This window comes from Tamandua tetradactyla, chromosome 11, assembly GCF_023851605.1.
Source record: "Tamandua tetradactyla isolate mTamTet1 chromosome 11, mTamTet1.pri, whole genome shotgun sequence".
Lineage (NCBI taxonomy): Eukaryota > Metazoa > Chordata > Mammalia > Pilosa > Myrmecophagidae > Tamandua > Tamandua tetradactyla.
Genome location: NC_135337.1, coordinates 95,520,581 through 95,530,356, shown reverse-complemented (window position 1 = coordinate 95,530,356; position 9,776 = coordinate 95,520,581). Strand labels below are relative to the sequence as shown.

General features: G+C 62.2%; 1 protein-coding gene across 8 annotated transcripts; it reads left to right on the top strand.

The window, feature by feature from the left end:
- The first annotated feature begins 2,869 nt into the window (after positions 1-2,869).
- Positions 2,870-9,027, top strand: CCDC194 (coiled-coil domain containing 194). 8 transcript variants are annotated; one of them, XM_077122049.1, is made up of 9 exons: positions 2,870-2,945; positions 3,101-3,242; positions 3,392-3,495; positions 3,723-3,817; positions 4,067-4,148; positions 5,454-6,075; positions 7,107-7,203; positions 7,555-7,687; positions 8,062-9,027. In XM_077122049.1, the coding sequence occupies exons 6-9, from the start codon at positions 5,767-5,769 to the stop codon at positions 8,210-8,212; spliced, it is 690 nt and encodes a 229-aa protein (XP_076978164.1). In that variant the 5' UTR covers positions 2,870-2,945; positions 3,101-3,242; positions 3,392-3,495; positions 3,723-3,817; positions 4,067-4,148; positions 5,454-5,766; the 3' UTR covers positions 8,213-9,027. The 8 variants fall into 8 exon arrangements, with proteins under 8 accessions (XP_076978164.1, XP_076978157.1, XP_076978159.1 ...); XM_077122042.1 differs by having other exon boundaries at positions 4,015-4,148; XM_077122044.1 differs by adding an exon at positions 4,828-4,896 and having other exon boundaries at positions 3,392-3,817; positions 4,015-4,148.
- The last annotated feature ends 749 nt before the right edge of the window (positions 9,028-9,776 follow it).

Sequence of the window (9,776 nt, the reverse complement as noted above, 5' to 3'; positions counted from 1 at the left end):
CCGAGCCTTTTCAGCAAGACCACCCCCTTCCCTTGGTGTTTGGCCGCTGGGGGAGACCTGGGCACCCGGGGTGCCTCGCCGGGCCTGCTGGGGTGCCTGGGCCCCTGGCCTGGGCCCCCGCCCGCTTCTGGCCCGGCTGAGCACAAACACTTGGAAAAGGCTGACCCAACGGAATCTGGGTTGCGGTCGGGCCATGGCTGAAGAAGCCACTGGAAAAACACGGAGCCCACGGCAGGGCCCGACTTAGGTTTCACCAGGAGGGAGCGGCCACCGGCGCTGCTGCCGAGGAATGTCCGCTCTCCGGCCCTTTGGAACCTGCTCTCTGGGGAATCTGGTCTCGGGGTGGCTGCTCTCAGCCCCCTTTCGTCAGGCTGTGACCCACCTTGGGTGTATCCTAGAAGACACCCTGGCCCAGCCATACTCCAGACGCTATTGGAGACTCCTTGTCTGCTTGCATGCCCCTGATGACAGGGAGCTCACCCCCTACTGGCCGTCCCTCCAGGAGCTTATAATAGGGCTGATTTCCACAGGAATCCCTGGAATGAAGGTGAGCATGGCCTGGGCCACCCAGCACCCTCCTGGGCCTCTCCCCCGACATCCCCAGACACTTAAATGGACCAGAGTGCCTTTCTCCAAAACCCACTTATCATCCCACAGGTCTCAGCACCCTCCATCTCAGAGCCACAGGCCTGGCAGGGGGTCAGCACATCCACTGGGCACCTGCTGGACACAGAAGCACTCATATCTTCTCACTGCCCCTCCCGGTGAGGCTGGTCCCACGATTTGCCCACTTTACAGATGGGGAAACCAAGGCTCAGAGGGTTCACTTGGCTTCCCGGAGCCGCAGGCACTGCCCACTTTATAGATGGGGAAACCAAGGCTCAGAGGGTTCACTTGGCTTCCCCCGAGCCGCAGGCACAGATTCTGGAAGGAGGAACTTCTCCCCTCCCAGCGCGGGGCACCCGGCAACCTCGTGTGCAGGTTGGGGCGGCCCCTGGTGGCTGAAAATGGACCTGCAGCCTGGCCCTCGTGGCTGTCCCCTCCCCTCCCCCACTCACCGCCCCAGGACCCCCTCGTCGGAGCAGGGGCTCTGGGTGAACCCTGTTGGGCCCCACAGAGACCCGTGAACCCAGAGCACGGACCTGTGAGTCAGAACCAGGCCCTGTGGCAGCCCAACATTCACCCTCGCAGCCTCAGTTTCCCCAGCTCTGCCTCGAGGTCGTGACTGTGCATGGGTGGCATGCAGTAGGTGCTCAGGAATTGCAGTTGTCTACCCTCGGTGACATGCAGGAGAAGGGCAGGGACTCCAGCTGAGTGTCCTGCATGGCCCTGTCTCCCCTCCCACGGGATCTCGCTGGCCAGCACCATCTCAGGAAGGCCTGGAAGGGCTCGGAAAGGTCCAGAAAGGCCCAAGGCCACAACTGTTGCATAAACAAAAGCTGCCTCCTCCGCCTCCTCTGAAGGGAAACGAAACTGAAAGCCTCAGCCTGTAGACAGCCCACTACTCCAGGGCCTCCAAGGCGGGAGGTCATTGCCAACAAGTGGACAGCCTAGAAGGTTCCTGTGTGGCTTCGACCCCCCCCCCCCCACAGAGGTGTGGATGGCACCCACCTTTTACCACCATTCTCCTGTGCCCATGGCTGACCCCTGGAAGGAGCTGGAGCCAGGGGGCTGCAGGCTGCCGTGGTTTCTGGGTATCCTGCTGCTCCTGCTGGCTGTGGGCCTCACGGGCCCCCTGATCTTCTTTGCAGTCAAGGCCAACAGAGAGGCCTGTGCGGACGGACTCCAAGCTGAAGGAGCGAGTTGCAACAGCACCTATGAACTGCAGCACCAGCTGACCTGGGCCCGGGAGGATTTACAGGCCGCCGAGACCCGTGCCCTGACCTGCAACCAGACTGCGGTAAGCTGCCCTGACTCCCACCAGGCCCTGTGTGGGGTGCCTAGAAACTCTCCCCAGAAATCCCCGCAGGGGCCAGGCGGAGGTGGGGGAAGCCTTGTAACTGCCTCTGGGCCCCCAGGTCAGGGGTCTGGTCTCCCTGTGGGGCTGAGAGACCTCCAGCCTCTCTCCATGGGCGTGGAAATCCCCACCAGGGTCTGGATGGGGTCCCACCAGACCCTGAAGAAGAGGCCCTTGACACTTCCACTGCACCCCTGGACCCAAAACTTTCACCAATGGCTCTGATTGGTGAAACTCCCGCTGGACATCTAAGTTACAGCCAGAAACTCCCTGTGGTGGGGTTCCGGGGGGACCTCTAGATCTTCCCAGTCACTCGCCCAGGAGATCTGGAAATTTCTACTACAGTGTGCATGTGGGGAGCCTTAAAACCCCCCTTTCAAGGATCCCAAACTTTTCCGGCCTTGGGAGGGTGGGAGGTGAGGCCATTCTTCTGGATGGGAGACTGAGGCCCGGGGAGGGCTGGAGGGATGCTGGAAGTGGATTCAGCTGGAGTCCCTACGACTCTGGAGCCCGGGAGGGGGCCCAGGCCCCAGGGCCAGCAGCCAAGCCCCCAGGTAGGGTCCCGCTCGCTGACTGGCCCCTTCTGCGCAGGTGGGCCTGGAGAACTCCCTGGCGCTGGAGAGGGCTGGGGGCCAGCAGCTTCGGGCACAACTAGAGGCGCTTCAGAGTGAGAAGGGGAGGGGGCCGGGGTTCCAGGTAGGGGTAGTGCGGGGGGGGGGGGAGGGTGGAGCCGGTGGGGGCGGGACCGGGAGGGGAGTGGTCACGGGAGGGGCGGGGCCAGGAGCCCGTGGAGAGGGGCACGAGCAGATCTAGGCTCCGTTGAGGGCGGGGCCTCCAGGTAGAGGGCGGAGCCAAATCCCCGGGAAGGGGCTGTGCTTGGAGGGGCGGGGCCGCGGTGCTGACACGCCCCCTCGGCCCCGCCCCCAGGGGAGGTTGCCGACCTGACGCAGAAGCTGCAGGAGGCCTCGGCGGAGGTGGAGCGACTGAGGTCGGAGATCCCCGCCCCCGACCACGGCCCTGACCCCACCCGTCCCGAGAACCAGGACCCCCTTCCCCCAATCCCGGGTGCACCTGGGGCGGCCGCCCACCCTCTACCCTGGAGTCCTGGGGAGCCCCGCCTGACCGCCCCCGTCTCCGCCACAGGAGGGAGCAGTGGGCCCCGGGCGCCTCCGCGGGCAACTCGGGCAGCCCCGGCCCCGGGCCCTGGATGGTCGCCACGCTCCTGCTCCTGCTTCTGCTCCTGGGCCTCCGGAAGCTGCGGGCCTGAGGTCCCCGACGCCGACCGGTGAGGAGGGGGCGGCCCGGAGCGAAGGCCCCGGGGAGTGGCGGCGGGGGTCCTGGGGGGTTGGGGGTCCAGGGCAGAGGGGGTGCCTGACTGGAGCGGGCGCGTCTGCGCGCTGGGCCTGGCCCTGAGCCCCCTTCCTTGTTTTTTAGGGCGCAGCCTGCCCTGGTCCGCTTGGCTCAGCTCCCCACTTCTGCGCCGCTGGACCGGGCCACCTCCAGGAGGCCGTGGGGACCCGGACAGCGGGGCGGGCGCGGTGAGGGGGGCAGCCTGGAGGTGGAAAAACCGCCCAGCCACCCCCCCCACCCCCGCCTGCTGCCCCAGAGCCCAGCAGGGCAGGGGGCTCCTGGGGGACGCTCTCTCCTGGGGTCTGTGGGCTCCCCAAAGTAATAAACCCCCGTTTGGGGTAAACACCATTCTATGCATTCCTGGCGTGTTCCTGGGACCTCCTGTGACTGTCCAAACCCACTGTTCCGGCTCCAGAATGTTCCAGAAGCCCTGGGATTCAGACGGTCCCCCCAGTGCTTCCCCTGAGGTCGTGGTAAAGACTCCCGCCGCTCGCCCGCCCACTGCCCTGGGTGTGTTTCACTCGCCTCTGATGCCCGTGGTTCAGGAGAAATGGGTGCCGTGACAGGGTCCCCTGCCCTGGCCCCCCACTACACATACGCAATGTGGGGGACAGGGATTCAAATCTAGATCTGCTGACGCTCATAGGGCCAACCTTTGTCAGAATGTTCCCTCTTCTCCATCCCCTGAACTCTTATGCATCCTGCAGCACCCAGCTCTGGGAAACCCCTCATCTGGAGCTCCTCTCTGCTTCTCCCAAGCTGAGGCCTAAAGCCCTGACAGAGCCTTCACCTGCTGTCCTGGACCCCCACTCCACTCCCCACCCTCAGCCCTGTCTGGCAGGTGAGGAAGCTGAGGCCCAGGGAAGTGGCTGCACTAGCTCAGGGCTTCACAGCCGGTCAGTGGCGGAAATGGCAGTGGAGGCCCCCACTTCCAGAAGGTTCCCTATCACCCAGGAAGCAAACCCTTCCCACCCAGTCTTGGTGCTCCCCCTGCCCCCCCCATTTCCCCTCCTCTACTCCCCAGCCCCAGCCCGGACACCGGAAGGTCCCAGAGCAGCGTTGCCCCTTCCCCTTCAGCCCGGGCTGGGTTTGCCAGGGAGGAGGTAGCTTGGCCTGATAGGAATTCTGCTTGTTTTGCCCCCCAGACATCCACCCCCCCACCCCAGCACGGGTATAAACTCCCTCCACCCTCCCCCCTCCCATGTTGTCCCCTTCTCGCGGGGCATGGCCTGGCCAGGCGGTTCTGAGCAAGGGGGGGCGGTCCTGGGGCCGAGTGGGTGCAGCTGGGTGCTGGGAACCGGCAGGAGCAGCCAGAGGCTGCGGGGGGGCAGGAGGGGGGCAGGGGGCCCGTGTCGCAGCCTCTCTGGGCCCTTCTGGCCTCATCTGGAATCTGGGAGGGGAGGTGGGGGACGGGGTGTCACTGGGCTTTTCATCTCTCGGCTCCTATTCCGTCACCTACCTACGGGGTGCTGGCCCACATGGGCATGGTGGGATTGAGGCCGAGGCAGGCTTGCTTTTAGGGCTCACCCAGGCTGAAGGGGGAGGCAGCGGGCACCAAGCACACACAGCAGCGGAAAGTGGGGGAGCAGGTCAGAGGGGCCTGAGCGAGCGGGGGCGGGGTGCCCTCTGGAGGTGGGCTGGGAGGTGAGGGGCAGTTAGCCAGGTGGGGGGGGGGAGCGCTCAGGCCAAGGGAACGGCAGGTGCAAAGGCCCAGGGGTGGAGATGTGCTTGCCTGATGGGCCGCCAGGGCATGGGTGAAGAGGGTGAGGTCTGGGAGGTGCTAGGAACCTTGTGTGGGGAGGGAGAGGAGGGGAGGGCGAGGGAGGAGGAGAAGGAGGAAGAGGGGAGAGAAAGGAGAATGAGGGAAACGAGGGAGAGCCAAGAATGGAAAAGGCAGGAGATGAAGGAGATGGAGGGAAGAGAAGGAGGAGAGAAGGAAGAGGGGAGATAGAAGGGAAGATGGAGGGTTGCTGAAGGAGCTGGAGGGGAGGGGAGGAGTGGAGAGAGGGGACTGGACTGAGGGAGGGAAGCCAGGGCGCTGGTCCTAAACCTGCCTGGACCCAAGTCCCGCTGTAAGACACCCCCTGGCGGCCGCATGGGGAAGGACAGGAGCCAAGGCCGGTCCCCCCTTGTGTCTACCCACCAGTCCTCACAGCAGGAGCAGGGAAAGGGGCAGCCTGCGCCAGGCAGACCTCGGTCAGCCGAGTGGCCTCCCACCGCCAGCCTCGGCATCTGCATCGGACAACAGAACGGGGCTGCAGAGGTGGTACTCGAACCCGGGACCCCCCAGTCCCGTCTCGGGTGTGGGTGGGTGAGGCTGGCTCCCGGTGGGGGTGCAGCCCCTCCCGACAGACTCGGGAAGCCACGGCTGGGCGGGGCGGACCCGTGGGTGTTCCCGGCGCCTCAAGGTGCCAATTAAATGCCTGTGGCTGTCTGGGGCCGGTGCTGTGGAGGGTGGCATGGCCGAGCCCGGCCCGGAGCCGGGGCGCGTGTGGCGGGGGCTGGCCCTGTGCGGGGTCGCCGTCTTCCTGGCGGCCGTGGCGGCCGGAGCGGCCCTGCTGGCCTGGAATGTGGCGGCCGCAGCCGCGGGGGGCCGCCGCTGCCCGGAGCCCGGGGTCAATGCCACGGCGGCGCCCGAGGTTGAGGAACTGCGGCGGCAGCTGGCTGCAGCTGCGCAGCGAGAGCTGGACCTGGCCAGGCAGCTGGAGCGGGCAGAGGGCGCCCGTCGGGGGCTGGAGGAGGTGCTCAGGGGCTGCGAGGCCCGCCAGGTAGGTGGGGTGGGGTGAGAGGGCTGGGTACCCCGGGCCGTGGGGAGAGGGCCTGCACACTGCCCCCCACTCCCACCCAGGGTTTCCTCCGCTGCCCCCTCCTGAATTCTTCAGGTGAGGGAGGGGAGTGGAGTAGCCCCAGAAACTTCCAGCCCCTACAATGCCAGTGCACCCTCATATCTGACTTGTCGCCGAGAGGCCCACTGCTGCCCTCTGCTATCTGAGGGATGAAAGGTGCTTGGGGTGGCCTGTGACCCGGAGCCCTCCTGGGGAGGGGGGCCCTGTGCCGCCTTCTTGCCGCCCCACCCCCACCCCAGTTGCCCGCAGCCCTAGTTCCAGGAAGAGACTGCAATTACGAGGCTAAAGGTGGCTGTTGGGGGAGGTACCCGCAGGCCCTCCCTTTTCCTCTGGCCACCCACCCCCTCAGACTCTTTCTTAACCCTTCCCAGCCCTCACTGAAGACTCTTTTTCAGAATCCCAGCCATTTACATTTATCAAGCAACTACTGTGTACAACTGAGTAGGCACCCCATCCAGCTAAGAGGGTTTGCGTTTTAAACTTCCAAACAGACCCCTCTGCTGCCTGCCCAAATTGGGGTGCTGGGTCAAGTGCAGCCGCCCTGGGGTGGCTCCCAGCCCTGTCCCTCCTGGGAAGAGGCCAGCTCGGGTGTTTCCAAGAATGTCCCGTGAAGGCAGCCCACAGGCCCCACAAACCCTGCCATTGTCAGGCCACCTAAATAGCTTGGGTTGGGTTGAAACCCCAAGAGCAGCCAGTCTCAGTGGGGCTGGGATTTGACACGGGATCTGTCTGTCCCGCAGACCTCAGTGTAAGGCCCTCCCAAGGCAAGCGGGCTTCCTTGCTGTGCACCCCCGGGGATCAGCGGCCACTGCAGTGTTTTCCAACTGCAGGCACCCAAGGGACAATCCCACACTCCAGCCATGCCCTCAGGCTCCCCCAGGAAGGGCCGGCCCACTCGGCTGGCTCTCTGCCCGGTCCTCTGCCCGTCCAGCGCGTTCTCCTTCACTCCACAGAACCGGCTTGAGACCCAACTGACCACACTGAAGATTGAGAGAGAGGAGGCCAGGGAGCAGGAGACCCAGATGGGGGCCGAGAACGGGGCGCTGGCAGGTGCACTGGGGTGCAAGAGGGTGGGCAGAGTTAGAGGCGAGGTGGGAGGGGGGACGGCGAGAAGATTCCTGGGCATGCAAACGACACGCACGTGCAAAGCTCACGCAAGCAACATGCAAACACCACAACATCACGCACATGCACCAAAATTCGCGAATACCAATAAGGACCCACCGAAAGCGAACCAAACCTATAGTAAGCCACGCAAAGGCCACCCAAAGTCCATACGCACTTAATGCAGCCAGGCAGGTCAGCTGTGTGCAGCTAGCCAGGTCAGGGCCGGTGGCGCGCGAGGGGCGGAGCCCGGGTCCCCGGCCTGACCCCGGCCTGACCCCGGCCCCCGCCCCGCAGAGGCCCTGGCCCGCTGGGAGGCTGCGGCCACTGAGTCTGAGCGGCGGCTGGACGAGGCGCAGCGGCGCGCACGCGCGTCTGAGGTCGAGGGCGGAGCCTGCGCGGCCCGCGAGGCGGAGCTGCTGGAGCGCGTGTGAGTGAGGGGCGGGCCTGGGGCGGATGGGCGGGGCGTGCGGCCAATGGCTACGCAGGGCTTGTCTCTCTCAGCCAATCATCGTTTCGGGGGCGTGGCGTGACCTTGGCGAGAAAAGTGAGGGTCTCGGAGCTGGAACCCTAGGGTCCAAGGAAAAGCGAACATGGAGGGAGGGGCCAGGAGCTCGGGGGGGCGGAGCTTCGGGCAGGGGCGGGGCCGCATTGTGGATGGGGTCCCTTAGGAGGTTGACCTCGCTGGGGGAGGTCTTGAGGGCAAAGAGCTGGAGGCCCCTGGCGGGGGACCCGGGGATGGGGCGCTGGGCGGAGGGAGGCCGGGGTCCCGGTGCTGACGGCACCCTCCCCCCTTCCCGGCAGCCGCGCTCTGGAGGCGGAGATGAGCCACCGGTGCCGGGCGCCGCATCCCCGGCCCCGCAAGAGGTCCCGACCCCGGCCCAGCCCCCGCTCGCGCCTCCGCCCGGGGTCCTCCGGGGGCTGCCGACGGCCGGCGCGGCGCGCAGAAGGGTGACGCCCCCGGCGGGACGGGAGGGCGGACGCTGCGGGGGTCCTGCGGGGGCACCCGGGACGAGATGCCCTGCCGACCCCATTAACGTCCAGGCTTAGACGCCGGAGCCGCCCGGAAACTGTACGGAAAGGGGACTCGTACCCTCTCTGGGGCCGTCTAGAACTCATTTTACAAAAGGGGAAACTGAGGCCCGTGACATCACACATTGAGATAATGCTGAGATGGGACTTTAAGTTCCCTTTAACTTCAGTGCCTCCTTCACCCCACAGGCATCAGAACTTGGAGTCCCGTGCTGGCTCCGAAGTGACCTGAAAAGGTCACTTTCCTTCTCTGGGCCACAGTTTACCCTGTCTGTGAAATGGGCGATTGGACTCATGTTTAGGGAGTTGGGATATCCTTGACACTAAAGCTGACAAAGATGGCACAACAGGAAAGCTACAGATCCATCTCCCTGGCAGAAGAGAAAAAAACTCCCCTATGAAATTTCATCCAAGATAATTCAGTAGCAATTTTTGTTTTGTTTTGGTTTTTTTTGGGGGGGGGGGGCGCTGGGGACGGGTGCATGGTCCGGCAATCAGATCCGGGTCTTTGGCATGGCAAGTGAGCACTCTGCCACTGAAGTAGCAGATTTTAAAACTACACCACAGCATGCCTGAGAGGCAGGGAAGTTTCAATATTGAGAAGCTGATAATATAACTCACCCTATTAATACATCAAGGGAGAAAAGAATAAGTTCTGAAAAGGCCATCAAAATCAGGGACAAGGTCATGGTATTGGCAGAACTAGCCAATGCAACTAAACAAGAAAAAAAAAAGAGATGAATATTAGAAAGGAAGAAGAGAATTTAAGGTTGAGTCATATGAAAGTGTGGTTTTGTACGTCCAAAAAATTGTTGAAATATGAACAATTTCTCATGGCTCTATTTCATATTGTCTTGGTCTCTTAACTTTATATTTGAAATAACGTCAGACTTACAGGAAATGTGCAAGAGTAGCACAAAAATTAGAAACCTTTTACTGAGACTCCTCGAATGTTAACGTTTAACCACCACTTTTGCTTTATACTTCTTGTTTAATTTATCCATTTTGCACTCTCTCTCTATATATATATATTTTCCCCAAACCCTTAAAAGTTGCAGAAGTGATCTTTCTTTACCCATAAACATTTGAGTATATATTCCCTAATAAAAAAGGACACTGTCTTTCATAATTGTGGTATATTATGAAAGTGAGGAAATGAAAACTGATAAAACACTATTGTCTAATTTACGGACCATAATCATGCTTTGCCAACTGTCCCAATACTGTGCTTTATGACAAAGAATATCCTGACGCACACATTATCTTCATCAGGTCTCTTTAATCTCCTTTACTCTGACTCTACTTTTCTTTCCCAACACTGGGATTTTTTGAAAGTCCGAGCCAGTTATTTTGTAGGATCCCTTAGTTTGGGTTTGTCTAGTGTGTTCTCAGGATTACACACAGGTTGGCATTTTTGGCAGGAATGCCCCAGAAGTGATTCAACCTAAATAATATTATTTGCTGATGGTAGGACTTTATATATGGAA